Here is a 17,332-nt window from a genome sequence, read left to right as displayed (position 1 = left end):
TTCCCAAAGTCATGCATGTGGTGCACGCGCGCTCACGCACACGCACATTTTAATCTCTATGATCTGCCAGAACCCTAATCTACTAGGTTAAGCATTAAAGGTGTCGGATTTGGGAGATAAAAGCTATGAATGACACCCATTGTTTCCTTAAAGCTGGCAATTAAGTGAACTAAAATCCAGGTTTCTCGTGATGCTTGTACTCCCTGAAGCACTGATTCTCATGGCTAGAGCCAATCGAGTAGTCAAGAATGACAATCTGACAGCCAATTAATGGTCCCCTCCCCTTGCTGAGGCGAGGTGAGATTCATTTAAGAAAGATAAGAGGAGGGGCGCCTGGGGTGGCTCAGTCAGCTGAGTGTCTGACTCTTGATTTCAGCTCAGGTCATGATCTCAGGGTCGTGGGTTCGAGCCTCCCACAAGCTCTGCATAGCAGGGAGTCTGCTTGAGATTCTCTCTCTCCTTCTCCCTCTGCCCCTCCCCCCAGCTCACTTGCACTCTCTCTCTCTTTCTAAAATAAATAAAGTCTTTAAAAAAGAAAGAAAGATAAGACGGAAGAGAAAGGACATGGACAGCTAGGGGTGCAAAAGGCTCCTCATTTGGACCCCATTTGGGCAAGAACTCCTTGCACTCCAGGTTGTCCTGTGGGCCCAGCACAGAGCTCTAGAAGCCCCGAGGAGGGCCTGAGCTCGGAGCGCATCCTCGCCCAGTTCAGCCAAGGCCAACAGCCTTGTGTTATGAAGCCAACCTGCACCGGTGAGGAGCCAGAGATACAACAGGGCATGGGAAAGTGGAGAGAAGCCGGGAGAGGCTGAGCGGCAGGGCAGGCGAGATGAATGCGCTCGTAATGTTGGCCATATGCCATCAGTATAAAGTCTCATCTCTTTTTGCTAAGTTTCAAGTGGGAACATGCACAACCAGACTGAATCCTATACGTTTCAAAGGAAAACAAAGTTCGACTACCCATACCAACAGGAATTTACCCGGGCATGGGGAAGTGAGCCCACTGTAGTTAGCGAGGGGGGCCTCGGCCGTGCAGTCCGGCTGGATGTGTAAGTTGGCCAGCCCACTGCAAACCAAAGGAGGAAAGTACGCTGTGCTTGCTCTCTTTGGACTAGAATGAGGTTAGGAGTGTTTTTCCTTCTTTCAAGACTTACTCAATTCAGTGAGTTCATTCTGCACACTCCCTTTTTACATGGAAATGCAAGCAAGAGGCACTTTTTAAACTACTCACTCTTACCCCACCTACCCAAAACAAAGGTACCCCACTGGAGCATGAGCAGCTTAGGAATAGAGGACAAATGACAAGGGTAATAGAGACCTGCACTCAAATGCAAGGGGCTTCAGGACCCAGTAGGGAAAGGAGGAGGGAAACCAAAGTTAGGTGAGGCTGGGGACAGGAGGGCAGAGCAGCTCGCCCTAGAATCAGAGCTCCACAGTATGGCATTCCCAGGAACTCCCAGGCTGGGTAGAGGATCCCAGGTCAGTGGGCAGAAGGGTGGGTAGGAAGTCTACAGCTCCCCTCTCCCCGGATGTGCTGATGCCTCCCTGATGAATGAGCCACCAAAAGGGGCTACTCCCTGGCCAGTGCTGAGAGACTCCAAGCCTTGGGGGCGGGGGCGGGGAGGGGGGAGGAGGGAGGAGGCAGGGGTGGGGAGGAGGGAGGAGGCAGGGGAGGAGGGCGAGCCTTGAGTCTGAGATGACCACGAGCTTGCCCCGAACTTGGGCAGCTGCCAGGCAGCCTCACCACTTGGGATGACCCAGTGTCTGGGCCACTCCCCTGCAAATTAAGTCATCCTATCTTGAGCTTGTTCTCACAGATCCAAGTTACAACTTAGATCTCCCTCGGCAACGCCTGGCAAGGGTTCACAACCATCTAACTTCTCACAAGTCTGGAGAGAGTGCCCCTTCGGGTCTCTGGGGATCTTCCTTTGCTTTCCCTTCTTCCAGGAAGATATGAAGGCACCTCCCAACCCTGAAGCTTGGGGATATCAGCGTGTAGTTCTGTACCGGCCTGAGCAGGGACCTTACTGTTGCTCCTACCCAGTGGCTGAAGAGAATGGAGGAGGGACGGAGGGAAGGAGAAGGGAATGGGTGGTGAATGGAGGGGTGGGTGAGATCGGAAAGCAGGGGTAGGAGGGAATGGGTGGGTGGAGGAGGGGTCAGAAAACCCTCATCTGAGCACGAAAAACTTCCCTAGCTGCCCCAGCCTACAGGTGGAAAATGTCCCCGGGGTCTCGGCCTTCCCCCACCTCCTAAGCCCAGGAGAGGAATCAGATTCTAAGCTTCCCCAAGGGCTGGCTAACCGGCTCCCCCACCCTCAACGTAATGGCCCACGCAACACAATGGCCTGGCTCCAGCCCCTCGACTGATGTGGGGCTCCTATGGGCCCCAAGAACAGAGCACCTCCACCATCCCCCGCGCTGGTGTCCACCAGGCGGCGCTCTTCGAGGAGCAAAAAGGCTGCGGCGAGCTTGGTGGGTAAACCAGCCGCCCCCCTAGGGAAGCCGACCCCAGACCTCCCCTCGGGCCAGGCCGGTAAGCCAGCCGCGGGGGTGTGCGTGCGCGCTGGACTCGTGCCCTCTTTCAACCCGCAAGGAAAGGCAGGCGGAGGGGAGGTGCAGGGCCGGGACGACGCAGCCGGACTCCCGGTGCAGTGCTCCCCGCAGGGTCCCCCGCCGCTCCTCCCGCCCCGAGGGCCGGGGGCTCCGCGCCCCGGGCGGCTCACCTTCTCTCCGGTCAGCACGTGCAGCCCCTCGCGCACCTTGGCGAAGGAGCCCTCGCCCAGCTTCCTGCTGCCGATGAGGTAGTTGCCCACTCGCTTGTGGTGCTGGAAGTCGCGGAGCCGCTCGCGGGGCACGCCGCTCACCCAGGCCGGCAGGAAACTTCCCTCGCAGGCCGCCGCCGGCCTGGCTGCGTCCTCGGCGCCGCCGCCGCCCCCGGGCGCCGCCGGCTCGCCCAGGAGCCCGTCCCCGGCCGCCGCCGGCATCGCGCTCAACCGCGGCCCGCCGGCTCCGCTCGGCTCCCGCGCTCGCAGCTCCTCGGCCGCCGCCTCCGGCTGTCCGGGCTCCTCCCGCCGCCGCCCTGGGCCCGGCCCCGCCCGGGCTGCGTCTCCCGAGCCCCGGGGCCGCCGCCGAGCGCCGAGCGCAGACAATAGCGGGCGACCGGGGACCGGGGACCCGCCCCCAAGAAGTTCTTCTTCAGAGGGTCGCCCGGGCCCCTGCCAGCACCCCGGGGACCCCGGCCGGGTCCCGTCCGGCGGCTGATGACAGTCGCGCCCCGCTCGCGGGCGCCGGGAGCCAGGGGGTGGCGGGGGGGGAGGGGGGGCGCGGTCGGGTGCCGGGTGCCGGGTCCCGGAGCCCCGGCGCGTCCGCAGCCTCCGCCCTGCCGCCGCCGGCTGGCCCGCACGGGCTCGGGGCCGGCTCGCTCGTCCTAGCTGCGCGCCGGGGGACGGCTCCCGCTCGGGAGCGGCGCGCGGCGGGCTGCAGGCGCCCTCTGGAAGGCAGCAGAAGAAAGCCCCATTCAGTTTGAATTCGCAGAAATTCAATCCGCTCGCGGGCGGCGGGAACAGATGCGAGCTCCACTCCGCAGCCTGTGCACTTTCAAATCCCTCGTAGCCCCTCCTTCGCCGCGCGCAACAGCCGAACTCGCCCCTCGCGGGAAAGGGGAGGGCCCCGGGAGGGGAGCGGCGCCGTGGGCGGCGGAGTCACCTGAGCGCCAGACAGGGGGACCCCGCGCGGCCTCGGAGACGCGCGCTCCCGGGCCGCCCCAGTCGGGCTGCCTCCGGCGGCGCCTCTCGCCCGGATTCCGGGCTTGGGCTTTCTGGACCTTTCGGCGCTGAAATGCACCCCCGGCCGCACCCACCCGGGGCAGGACGAAGGGAGGGCGGAGCGAGGGCTCTCGAACCCGGTGGATGGGGGTTTAGGCGGCGGGTGTCCAGTCCAGGGCCCGGCACACAGTAGGGCCCTGTGGAGCCTGGGTAGATGGGGAGACGCTGCGTGGAAGGAAGGACCGGGAGGTGGCGGGGCGTCTGTCCCGGCTCGCACGCAGCCCCGGTGGCGGTGCTGGAGGAGGAGCCCCGCAACAATAGTAGTGGCGGCAGCACCGTAGGAACCAGGGCGCCCGCTGCCTCCGCTCGTAGGTTCACACCTCCGCTTTCCAGTGGAACGCGGCGCGCGATGGCGGGAGGGGGTCGATCCGCGCTCCCTGCTCGGCGGGGCTTTTGTTCTGAGCGCGCCGTGACTGTGCTCATCCCGCAGAAACAAGTGCGGCTGCCCTGACGACTCTGCTCTTCCCCAGGATCCCCAACGTCTTCCCGAACCCAGAATGAGGAATCGCGTGAGGCAGAAGATTTGGGGGGGGGGCGGTTAGGTAAGGGGAATGCATTTACAAAATACTACCTGTTGAGCAGCCAGATGAAAGGCGCCAGCGTTTAATGCGTACGTAACCCCTGGTACTACATCCGAGTCGAAAGGAGGATTCGGTCCTAACCTAGTTTCTTTCTTTATTGACTCCTCGGTGAACGAGTGTGGCACGATCCCCGTCAGTGCTCTGAGATTGGGGGGTGGGGGGGCGGGGGGGGGACACAGCTGTCACTAATCCAGTTGGGGGCTCTCTGAGTCATCTGAAAAGCGACCCAGTGAAGCGCCTCGCTTAAATAGATCAAATGTTAAATATGCTATAGTCTACTACTCACAAGTTAGGAGTCACCAGCCTCGTTATGACGAAAGCTTGTGTTTTCTGTCAGTCTTATTGTCCCCGTTTTCCAATATTACATGTGTGGTTTATTTATTTTGAGAGAGAGAGAGAGAGCACAGAGGGAAGGGGCAGAGGGAGAGAGAGAGAGTCTTAAGCAGGCTCCTGGCTGAGGGATGAGCTGACCAGGGGCTCGATTCCACAACCTGAGATCACACCTGAGCACCTGAGCCCAAACTAAGAGTGGAACACTTTAAGCCATTGCGCCCCCCCCAAAGCGCCCCCCCCAATGACATGTTTTCCAGATATTTTTCTTGCTGTGCTGAGGGGCTGTGCTGACACCCCACTCCCACAGTTTCTGCAAGGCCAGTCCAATCGCTTTAATGGGTCTGATTGAACAATCAGATCTGAGGACAGTAACACTGGGTAGAGGGAAGGCGGGAGCTGTATGACCACGTTGGTGCCCGCAAAGTAAAATGGTCAACAAATGTCTGGTGAACGAGGAATATGGAACTCACTTTGGGGTCATAACCACGCTGAATCTTCTTTCAGAAAAGATTTTGGAGTTTCCCCAATGTTGTTTATTTAATAGAGTGTGATTTTTTTTTTTAATTTTAGGACATTGGCTCTATATGAAAATTTGGAAGTTCCTTTTTTACGGTATAAGGCAAATTTCTGAGTCGGTTCATCAGTCTCTTTATGGCCTAAGGGGAAAAAATAAGTTAGCTTCAGGCACAAAAATGGTGGAAGATGTTTACAATAAAATAGAGATTTTTCTTTCCTTTTAATTATCCTCTCAGGGTAGAGGTCAGAAAAGGGGTGAAGAAGAGAGAAAATCCAGGCCCATTAAATCGTTTTCAAGCCTGATGCCTGGGTTTGATTCAAGTTCACTGTTAATTCCATCAGCTGGGATGGATGCCAAAGAGAAGTCCAAATCCTATGCTTGCCTGGGCTTAGGAACTGGTGTTTGAACTACACCAGTCCTGTTCTTTGAAATGGTCTTGTTTAAGAAGGAATAACCCCAGAAATTCCTTTATGTAAGACAAATTAGTACCCCAAACAATCTATTGTCCTCATAATAGATAATGCAGAAAACATCTGGTTGAAAAGCAGTAGTCCAGCATTCAAGATTCGCTATGAATTGTCCTAAACTAGATTTCTCATCCTCCTGTGGGATCTCCCTGGGCACTACATTTCAGTTGTCTTCATCCAGGATCCGGCCTCCTCACCTCACCGCTCACCTCCACTCTTTCTTACTATGGATCATTCATTTCACTTTCTCCTTGTGTCCTGCATTACTTACCATGAGGGTCTTTCTTCTCTGTTAGACTCCCTGAAAACAGGAGCTGTGTCTTATTTTACATTTTATTTGCCCCAGGACACCTAATACAGTGCCCAAGACATGGTCGTCATCCAATAAATATTTGTTGATTAAATGAATGGAAGTAAGCATTCACTGATTCTCCAATGAGTAGAGTTTCATGGCTCCTGACTGCAAGACTCCATCTGTCCTGGGGAAGAACATTTCTAAAAAGTTTCCAAAAACCTTTGCCGTTATATTGTTGGTTGCCTTTTGTGGGGGGGGTCAACAAATCAAACTTTCTGTCGTGCCCGAGATGAGCCCTTGTCTACCTTGGATGAGTTAACCCTTTAAAAAAACATGACCAACTATGGCAGGCTGGAAAGCCACAAAAAGCTTTGTCCGTTGACTTGTCCCAGCCACTTCCTTCCTTCCCATCTTCCTGTCTCATCTCCTCCCTCCAGATGGCTGGCGACTATCTCTGTGCTCCCACAGAACAGCCAGCTCGGAGACCCAGCTGGAAGCAGTCAAAGACAATTAGAAGTAATCAGGCTGGCACGGGCAGGAAATGAAAGTTGGCTGGGGGGTGGGGAGAGGCAGGAAGACGCTGGCTGGTGACTTGGGGAAGGGACAGAGAGCAAAGCGAAGACAGCAGGCATGAATACATGCTGCCAGGAAGACGTTTTGTGAACCCTGCTCTCGTTAATTGTCCCCAGACAAAGCGTCCAATACACAATCGAGGCAGGACTTGCACCCATGTCCCCAGAGTTCACGTCCGCCACTCTTCTTTCACGACACCCCCCTGTTGAATGGCACAGTGCAAGGCTGAGGAAGGAAGGATTCCCCCGAAGGAAAGGCGTGTGTGGAATCCGCCTGGTGTGATGCTGGTGAGCAGGCTGCTGGCAACACCCGGCAATGAAAATGAATCGTGACTCACCACCTCTCTGTGCCTCGGTTTCCTTCATCTCTGAACATCAAGGAAGCACGAAGATTAAATGAGATGATGCACACAAGGCATTCAGCCTGGTGCCTGGCACTTATCAGCAGAGCATGACCTTTTTTTTTAAAAAAGATTTTATTTATTTATTTGAGACAGAGAGAATGAGAGAGAGAGAGCACATGAGAGGGGGGAGGGTCAGAGGGAGAAGCAGACTCCCTGCTGAGCAGGGAGCCTGATGCAGGACTCGATCCCGGGACTCCAGGATCATGACCTGAGCCGAAGGCAGTCGCTTAACCAACTGAGCCACCCAGGCGCCCCGAGCATGACCTTTATCAATACTTCTTTCCATACCCTCATCACAACACTGAGAGAAGTCATTCGAGAATGCCCCAGAATTCCCCCAACCCAGTTGTCCCTGTTGCTGAGGAACTCAAAGCATTTTCTCCAGGTTGGATTTCTTCCCTGAATCCAGAGTCGTGTAGCTTCCACGCCCAAGCCAAAACCATCTCTTAAAAATGGGAATCAGCTCACATCCCTTCCCCACTGCAAACCCTTTAATGGGCCACCACCACAAAAAGATACGCCAAGTGACTCATCCTGGTGGTGCCTCCCGCTTCAGCACCTGGCCTCCTGAGACCAGCTGTACCTCTCTCTTGCTCTTCCTTCAAGCCACTGAGCTCTTTTCCACGTCAGAGCCTTTGCCCTTGCTGCTCCCTGCACCAGCATCACATCGCTTCTAGAACTTGGAATGGTCTGTCCCTCACTTCATTCAGGGCTCTGCTGTCTCCTCAGAGAGCCATCCTCCCACCGCCCCCCACCCTGCTCAGTATTTCCTCATGCCATTCATCAGCAGCTGACAGAAGAGCGCACATTAGCTTATGTGTTTACTGTCTCTCAGTCCCTCTGGAATTTCAGATCCATGAAGCAAGGACTTTTCTGTCTCCCAACCCCCATGCGCACCTGCTCAGCAACACCTGTGGAACCTCCTGTAACTCCTGATTTGCCTGCAAGATAGGAGAGAGCCCCAGGCTTTGGTTGGCATGGCATCTGGAGGGTGGTGGGGCGTGCGTGGTCGCACCAAGCCAGCCCTCCTGCGACAGCCCCCCAGCAGCACTGAGCTGATGTTCCAGACCAGAAAAGTCTATTGTTTGAGCAAAATGCTGATGGCTGCCCCTACAAGAGCCGGGCTGTGACCATGATTGATTTCCATCGGTCCTCACGAGCCAAATGTTCCGGCTATTTCAGTGAGAAAACAGTATCCCCCACCTCCCAGCCATAGGGCAGCCCAAGGCTTCAGGACTCCACATGTGGAGGTTTGCCTCCTTGCTCCAAATTCCTGATAGAGGCTCTGGAGAAGGAATGGAAGTTAAAATTTTCTATAGGAAGAGGCCCTCACACAGAATCCTCTGGACCGGTTCTCCTTGCATGAATTTCTCTATATTTGGAAGTGGCTTCCCAGCTTACGTCGGGTCAACAGCAGCATCATTCCCATGACCTATGAAGCATCCTGCCCTATGAGGGCCCCGTTCTCCTTCCCTTGTCTCTTCACGTCTCTGACCTCAGTTTCTCTGTTCACGCTACCCGGCCACACCCTCCTAGACACTGCTCCCCACACGCACTGGCCCGCTCCCTGGAATATCCATTCTCCCAAACACCTGCAGAGCTGGATCCCTCACCATCTTTGGGTCTTTGCTCAAGTGTCACCTACTCTGCAAACCTACGGCTGACCTCCTCATTTACAATGCAAATTTCCCCCAACTCCCTATTTTCCCTTCTCTGCTTGATTTTTCTCCATGGCCCTTAACACCACGTGACAAAACCTATGTCTCCCTTATTTATTTTGTTTTGCTCTCTGCCTTCCTTCCTATAGGATGGAGGCTCCATCAGGGCTGGGCTTTTTGTGATGTGCTGTATGCACTTAGGAAGAACTCCATACAAATTTGTTGTGGTTGAATGAATTTGTAATTCACAGGGTCTCTGGCTGCTGAAGAGGAGACCATAATACATGGGAAAGTAGGGGAAAAAAAAAACAAAAAACACAGTTCTGCTGAAGAAAGCATGCATCATAAAGACATATTTGGGGGAAAAAAATCCAATATTCATGCCACAAAGATAAACCTCCATACCAAGCTCCACATTTGTATTATGGCAGGAAGGGAAAGGCTATTATTAGCACTAAAGGCTTGAAATGTATGGCCTCGGTTTATGGGTGCTCCCGCCTGTCCATTTCTTGCTGGGGACAGGGCAGAACCGGGAGGCATCACCGGGTCTGCAGCGGGACCTGGAGAGAAAGTACACTCAATGGGACAACTCTAAACTGTGACCAGCGGGTGGGGAGGAAGGGCAGTCTGGATCTGAGTGGAGTCCCCTGTCACCAGTGGGGGGCATTCTGGCAGGCTGATTGCGGCCGAGAAGAGGCAGGCGCTCTCTGCTGGTTGACTCAGCTCTGCTTTGCTTCCACGGCCGGAGGCCAGGCCCAAAGCAAAGAGAACAAGAGTGTGGAAACCAGAACCTTCCTCACCAGCTGGCTCTGTGACCCTGAGCAGGGCACTTACCACCTATGATCATCAGTTTTTCTCCACCTCTAAAGGGAATAGCTTCTCTCTGTCATTCCGAGCTCACAGGACAGGTACAGGGCTAAAATAAGGCAAACAGAAGTGAAGGTGCCGCAAAAACTGAGACGGTCTGGGTTATTGTTGTTCTAAGTCAACATGGAAAGTGTTTGGGACATAGATTAGAAAACAACGAATTCATAAATAAACAAACAAACAAACAAATAAAAACAATTGAAGAGATGGGGTCGTTTAGCCCCTCTTCTCTTCAAGGGGGTAGTTTGCGGGTGATCATTGGCATGGCTATCAATATCTTTACACTTTGTGCCCACTGTCTTAGGTCCATCCACCTGCCCCAACCTCAGACCACCCTTAACCCTGATCTTCCAGTTTTTCTCCTCCCAGGCATCTGATCGACCGGCCAAGTCATTCGTTACTGCCGAGGGGTCTGTGCGCGTAGAGAGATAGATGGATGGTAGATATTCTCCATCTAGACCAGGGAGCTAACCAGCTGCACCATGGAAGCTCCACCCATTAGAAGGAATTCCCTTCACTGGTGTCTTTAAGGCCAACGCATGGGCAGTCAGAGCTGCCTATTTTTGCCATGTCCCCACCCACACACCATCCAAGAACAAAGCTCCTGCTTTTTCGTCCTCCGTCAGTGTGTCATAAGGGGATCTCCCTTCCCAATGTAGCCATGGGTGTGAGCTGGTGGAGAGCCAGTGGCAGAGACAATGGGGCAGGGTCTGGAGGTCGGAGCTGCGTGCGTACGTAGCTTGCGTCGGCCCTCACCCTGCTCATGGTCGTTTCCGGAGGCAGCATTTCTATCTCTCCGTGGAGGCTGCTGAGCGCAGGCAGTCTTCTAACCTGATGCCTCTGACAGAATCCAGCCCGTGAGGAGCAGCTCAGGAGGTATGGTCACTGGGTGTCCCATGTCCAGATGCTCTATCTCCATCGGGGTCCAGGAGCAACGCACCACGAGCTCTTTTCGAAAGAATGTGAAACTCCCCACTACAATGGCATGGCCTCACTCCAGAATCCGAGGGGTCTACTTTAGGATTCTCCCACTGGGACTTATTGTCAACCGCTCATGGGGGTCTTTTCCCACGACTGACGTCTCTAGTAACCTAGGGTCTGCTGGCTCCTACGGCCCAAGCAAGCAGGCACACTTGCCCTATATTCTGGATCTCCTCCAGAGCCCTCCCTCTGGGCCTGGTAGCTGGCAGCCTTCCGTGTAAGCCAGCCTATGGGTCAGAAGAGTATTCCCAGACATGGAAAATGCCACCTCCAGGAATTATAGGACCTATAAGCATTGTGCTTGCTTCTCTGTGATGGGAGATGGGAGATGCAATCATGTGTCCTTTATCACAGAGGGCACATTCCAGTGGTCCTCAGACCACTGGATTCCTACAGTGAGGTAGCAGTCCCCTGAAATGTGGAGTTTACCTTCCATGATCTGGAGCCCATGTGACTAATCAATGCTCCCACTACACTTGCTGCTTCTTGCTCATCTATTTGATTGGCATGAGGCATTGATATAGTCCTCTTCAGGGAGTCCTGTTCAGACTATATTTGACAGAGAGCGAGACAGTTAACTTGGCCCAAAGGAAAACTATAAATATATACTATTATCTGTTCTAAACGAATAAAAATTGGGTGTTTTTCTCCTCCTTTCCTGTAGTGATGGAAAAGAACACATTCACCAGAACAAGGGCCACATACTATGCATTAAAGACTATGCTCATCTGCTTTAGTAAAAAATACCATACCAGACATAGTAACACCAATTTGTCCTACTTCTGGCTGGGTCTACAGTGATCCACTGTCATGGTCCAGGATCCAGTGGTTCTTGCCGGGGCCAGGCTAGTGAATTAAATGAGATATGTTGGGGCCATCGTATCTGCATCCTCAAGTCCTTAAGGTTGGAACTAATCTCTTGTATCCTTCTTGGGATGCACAACTGTCTTGGCCTTCCACACTACAATATCGCTTACCCCAAAGGCCAAATAATCAAGGCAGTGGTTGTGGTAATTACCACATATGCCCATTCCAATTGTACATTTGGTGATGGAAGCATCACCACCTGAGTCCATGGATATGGTGGACCCACTGCGAGCTGGACCTGGGCCAAGACTCCATTTATTATCTTACTCCCGTATGCCTCCACTCTAACAGAGGACCCATGATGAGGCTCTAGGTGTCTGGAGATCAATTCAGACCTAAAGAGTCATTGAAATATTTGGGCATTTCCCTATATTAACTATCTATTACTGTGTAACAAACTGCCCCCCAAACTTAGTGGCTTAAAACAGCAATAAATATTCCTTATCTTTCAGAGTTTCTGCGGATAAGGAATTTGGGAGTGACTTATGTGGGAGATTCCGGCTCAGGGTTTCTCTTTAGGTTGCAGGAAAGATGTGGGCTGGGGCTGCAGTCAGCTGAAGGCTTGACTGGGGTTGGAAGATCCAATTCCAAGATGCATGGCTGGGAAGCTCATGCCGGCGGTTGGCAGGAGACTTCAGTTGCTCGTCACATAGGACTTCTCCAAAGGGTAGTTCGACTATCCACCTGCCAAGGCAGTTGGCTTCCCCCAAATGCAGTGATATTTAAGAAAGGGCAAGGTGGAAGCCTTAATATCTTTTTTCCTCTATTTTATTGTTTTAGTTAACAATTTAAAACTGTATCTATTTAAGAAATACAACTTGATGGTTTTATATATTAAACACTGAAATGTTCATCACAATCAAGTTAATGAACACACCCATGATCACACATACTTGCCTTTTGTGCATGTGTGTGTGTGTGTGTGTGTGTGTGTGTGTGTGTGTGGTTAAGATCTTCCCTTTCAGCAAATTTCAAGTCTACATTACAACATTGTTAGCTATAGTCACGTTGTGATCCATTAGATCTCCAGAACTTATTTGTCTTGCATAATTGAAATTTTGTACCCCTTGACCAATTTCCCCCCATATTCCCCTCCCCCAGCCCCTGGTAACTACCATTCCACTCTCTGTTTCTATGACATTGGCAGTTTTAGATTTCACATTATAAAGGACAACATGCAATATTTGTCTTTTTGCATCTAGCTTATTTTCCTTAACACAATGTCTTCCAGGTTCACCTATATTGTTGCAAATGCCAGGATTTTCTTTTTTTTAATGGCTAAATAACATTCCATTGCATACATACACTTTACTTTCTTTATTCATCCATGGGTTGTTTCCATATCTTGGCTATTGTGAGTATTGTTGAAATGAACATGGGAGTGCTGATATCACTTCAAGATCATCATTTCATTTCCTTCAGATATATAACCAGAAGTGGTATTGCTGGATCATAAGGTACTTCTATTTTTTTAATTTTTGAGGAGCCTCCATACTGTTTTCCACAGTGGCTGCACCAATTTACATTCCCACCAACACTGCACCAGGTTCCCTTTTCTCCACATCCTCCCCAATATTTGTTATCTTTTGTCTTTCTGAAAATAGTCATTCTAGCAGGTGTGAGATGGTATCTCATTGTTATTTCAAGTTCCATTTCCCTGGTGATGAGTGAAACAGCACTTTTTCATGTACCTGTTGGCCATTTGTACATCTTCTTTGGAGAAATGTCTATTCAGGTCCTTTGCTCACTTTTTAAAGATTTATTTATTTATTTGAAAGAGAGAGAGAGAGCTCTAGCACAAGTGGGGAGAGGGACAGAGGGAGAGGGAGAGAGAACGTTGAGCAGACTCTGTGCTGAGCCCAGAGCCCGACGCGGGACTTGATCTCACCACCCTGAGATCATGACCTGAGCTGAAACTAAGAGTCAGATGCTCAACCTACTGAGCCATCCAGGCACTGCTACCTTTGCTCATTTTTAAATCAGGTTATCTGTTTCTTTGCTACTGGGTTGCATAGTTCCTTAATATTTTGAAGGTTCACCCCTTATTAGATGTACAAACCATATTTTCTCCCATTCCGTAGATCACCTTTTCATTTTGTTGATTGTTTCTTTTGCTGTGCAGAAGCTTTTTAGTTTGATGCAGTCCCATCTGCCTATTTGTCCTTTGGTTGTCTATGCCTTTGATGTCAGATCCAAAAAATAATCATTGCCCAACTTGTTAGACCCAATATCCCAGGAGAGTGCTCCCAAATTGATGAGTTCTTCCTTATCCAACTTTCTGTTCCACTCCCCTTGATCCAGCACCTGAAAAGCCAGGTCCTTCCATTCTTTGTTGGCTTCTGCCAGCACACATTGGCTAGGTCCTACAGCTTCTTCAACATATGGTCACATTGCTCCCTTATTCAGACCGGCACTTCACCGGTCATCATGCTGTGACTTATCCCTAGCTACTGGCCACTTGGCCAGGAGGGGAGACTGGACCAAGGCTCTGTGTCATCCTCAAGCAAGAGGGAGGTGCTAGCCCTTAACAGGGAGATGTGATCACAATAGTAAAGATAAATGAGTTCTCTAGTGCCAAGATGGACATGAAAAGTAAAAGAAATCTGAAAACCACATGCCATTTTTAGATCAAAAGCATAAAATTCAACGTAACAACCAATCTCAAAAGAGAAGCAATAGGCACACAGATGCTTATACAAACAAATCTAAATGCACAACAGCCAGTTCAGAGTCCAGACTTGTAGCAAAAAAAAGAATGTATTAAAGATTTCAATGAGGTCTATCTTGCTTTAAGTCAAAATTATAGCTTTTTGGTGATACAGTACACAGTACAAACGAAAATAGACATAAAATAAAGTTTGGTGACTTTACCAATGGTGTGCATTTGCCTCTCAGAGAATGCTGAAGATTACCGAGGGTGAAATACCCAAGCACCAAGGTTAAAGCGAAAACTCAATGGAAATATGCTGAGAGGAAATGCTGGGCACTTTTCCCCCATTTAATCCTCAGGTAAAAGAAATGTGAGGAGTTGTCATTCATGAGTTGAGACAGTGGAGTGCTTCTGTTTCAATTTATTTATGCCATCCATGAGTTTCTGGGCTTCCTGGAATTTTAATTAAGAATGAAGATATTTTGGGGGCGCCTGGGTGGCTCAGTCGGTTAAGTGTCTGCCTTCGGCTCAGGTCACGATCCCAGGGTCCTGGGATCGAGTCCCGCATCAGGGAAGCCTACTTCTCCCTCCCTGCTTGTGTTTCTGCTCTCACTGTCTCTTTCTCTGCCAAATAAATAAATAAATAAAATCTTTTTTAAAAAAGAAAGAATAAAGATATTTTGGAAGTATTTTTCATAATTTTTGCAAACCCTAAATAGAATCAGACAACTATGACGTGGGCCTGAAACTTGGTGTGGGGACCCTGGAAACGTGTGGAACTCGTCACAAGTGGCAGGAGACACACTCAGTTGCAGTGTTTCATGGCATCATGAGCTATGGATATAAGCCATTATCACTATGTAGGGAAACTTCTTTGCCAAGGGACTACTGGATCCTATAAAAATGACAGGAAATAATACAAACACTCTTAAGTGTCCAAGGTTATCCTTCAGAGCCCAAACATCCCAGAAACCCTGGTGACCTCACCCAGCTAGGACACCTTGTTTCAAATGTGTACTTGTTGAATTATTCTAGTCCCAAAGTCCTCGCTGATACAAAGTACAAATACCTTGGTATAACAGAAATTTGTTTGGTCTAACAAAAACAAACAAACAAAAATTGTTGCCTGAAACTGTTGAATGAATGTAAGCGAACTAGTTTGAACTAATCTGAAAAAAAAAGTTATTTTTAAATTTTTAATTTATTTTTTCTTTCATGGACCTATTTTATTAATGACTTTATTAACTTACAAAAAGACCATATCAATTTTTATCTCTGTTCTTACGTTTCAAATCTTTTTTATTAATCTTATTTATAGATTTATGCTAGTTAAATAATATTTTTTTTATTAGTTTCAGGGACATAATTTAGTGATTCAAAAAAAAAACTTCAATCATGAATTATTTTACCTTTTTAAACTCAATTTAAACCCCCTTCATGCACAAATTTTCAGAGAAGTAACTGGGAGAAAGTGCCAGTTTCCCTCAGGTACTGGTGAGGAAAATGAGAAAGCAAGATTTGAGCCCATAGTCACAAACCCAATCATGGAAAGCTGTAGCTGAACCAACGTTCAAACTATGTCAAAGGATTCCTCGTGATGCCAAAAATCACATAACCGACACAGAAAGAGGACACACTGAAAGGGCAAGAACTTAGAAAGACATGGCAGGAAACCCCTACTCAACAAAGATCTCAGTGCTGTTCATTAGCGGCTGGCATCGGGAACGGTGACAATACCATTGAAAATGAACCCAGCTACAGAAAAGTCATCTGCTGCTGCAATAATCCTGCCAAAGAAAATGACTTATAGATCATCTCGATGAATGTAGAAAAAGCATTTGACCCAATTCAACATCCATTCATGATAAACACTTCCAACAAGCTGGGTAGAGAGGGAACATATCTACACATAATAAAGACCATGTATGACAAGCCCACAACTGACATCATACTCAACAATGAAAAACTGAAAGCTTTACGGGCGCCTGGGTGGCTCAGTTGGTTGAGCGACTGCCTTCAGCTCAGGTCATGATCCTGGAGTCCCGGGATCGAGTCCCGCATCGGGCTCCCTGCTCAGCAGGGGGTCTGCTTCTCCCTCTGACCCTCTTCCCTCTCGTGCTCTCTGTCTCTCATTCTCTCTCTCTCAAATAAATAAATAAAATCTTTAAAAAGAAAAACTGAAAGCTTTTACTTTAAGATCAGGAACAAGACAAAAATATCCACTCACCATAGTACTAGACAGAGCAATAAGCAAAAAAAAGAAAAGAAAAGAAATAAAAGGCATCCAAACCAGAAAGGAAGAAGTAAAACTGTGTATATTTGCAGATGACTATATATAGATGATATATTCATATATGGAAAACCCTAAAGGCTCCACCAAAAACTTTAGAACTAATAAAAAATTCAATAAAGCCATAGGATGCAAAATTAATGCATAAAAATCAGTTGTGCTTTTATACACTAACAACAAACTGTCAGAAAGAGAAATTAAGAAAACAATCCCATTTACAATTGCATTAAAAAAATACCGAGGAATACATTTAACCAGAGGTGAAAGATTTGTACACTGGAAACCTTAAGGTATTGATGAAAGATGCACATAGATGGGTGATTGCAAACTTTATTGCCATTAAAAGATTTCAAATCGCATTCATGCTTCTGTGTACACATAATGAAAAATGGGCAAAATGATGAAGATTAATATTTCCCTAAGTTGCTCTATTTAATTCTGCTGTCTGCTTTTCTATAATGGTGCATCTCTAATTGTACACAGTTTAGTGATCTCTAGGAGTATGGAAGTCATTGCCCATCAATTAAAATCACAAAGATGGTTTTTAAAAAAAGATATTGACCAAAAAAAAGGTATTGACAAAAGAAATTGAAGAAGACATAAATAAATGGAAAGATATTCCATGCTCATGAATTGGAAGAATTAATATTGTTAAAATGTCTGTATACCCCACACAATCTACAGATTCAATACAAGCCCTTTCAAAATTCCAAGGCTAATTTTCACAAAAATAGAAAAAACAATTCTAAAATTTGTATGGAACTGCAAAGAGACCCTAAATAGCTAAAGTAATCTTGACAAAGAAGAACAAAGCTAGAAGAATCACGCTCTCTGATTTCAAAGTATATTGCATAGCTGTAGTAATCAGAACAGTATGGTATTGGCATAAAAACGGACACATAGATCCATGGAACAAAATAGAGCCCATACTTAAACCCACACATATATGATCAATTAATTTATGACAAAGGAGAGAATATATAACGGGGAAAGGATAGGCTCTTCAATAAATGGTGTTGGGTGT

General features: G+C 49.0%; 1 protein-coding gene across 1 annotated transcript in view; it reads right to left on the bottom strand.

Moving 5' to 3' along the window:
• Window positions 1-3,001, bottom strand: part of HUNK (hormonally up-regulated Neu-associated kinase) — a 101,612-nt gene extending 98,611 nt beyond the window's left edge. The window contains exon 1 of the mRNA XM_081799304.1: window positions 2,726-3,001. Coding sequence (XP_081655430.1) covers window positions 2,726-2,986 — 261 coding nt within the window. The 5' untranslated portion in view covers window positions 2,987-3,001. The remainder of the gene's footprint in view (window positions 1-2,725) is intronic.
• Window positions 3,002-17,332: the final 14,331 nt, after the last annotated feature.

This window comes from Leptonychotes weddellii, chromosome 1 (assembly GCF_054177405.1).
Source record: "Leptonychotes weddellii isolate Sample4059 chromosome 1, ASM5417740v2, whole genome shotgun sequence".
Lineage (NCBI taxonomy): Eukaryota > Metazoa > Chordata > Mammalia > Carnivora > Phocidae > Leptonychotes > Leptonychotes weddellii.
Note: the sequence above shows the minus strand (reverse complement) of the source record. Positions and strands in the feature narration are given on the sequence as shown.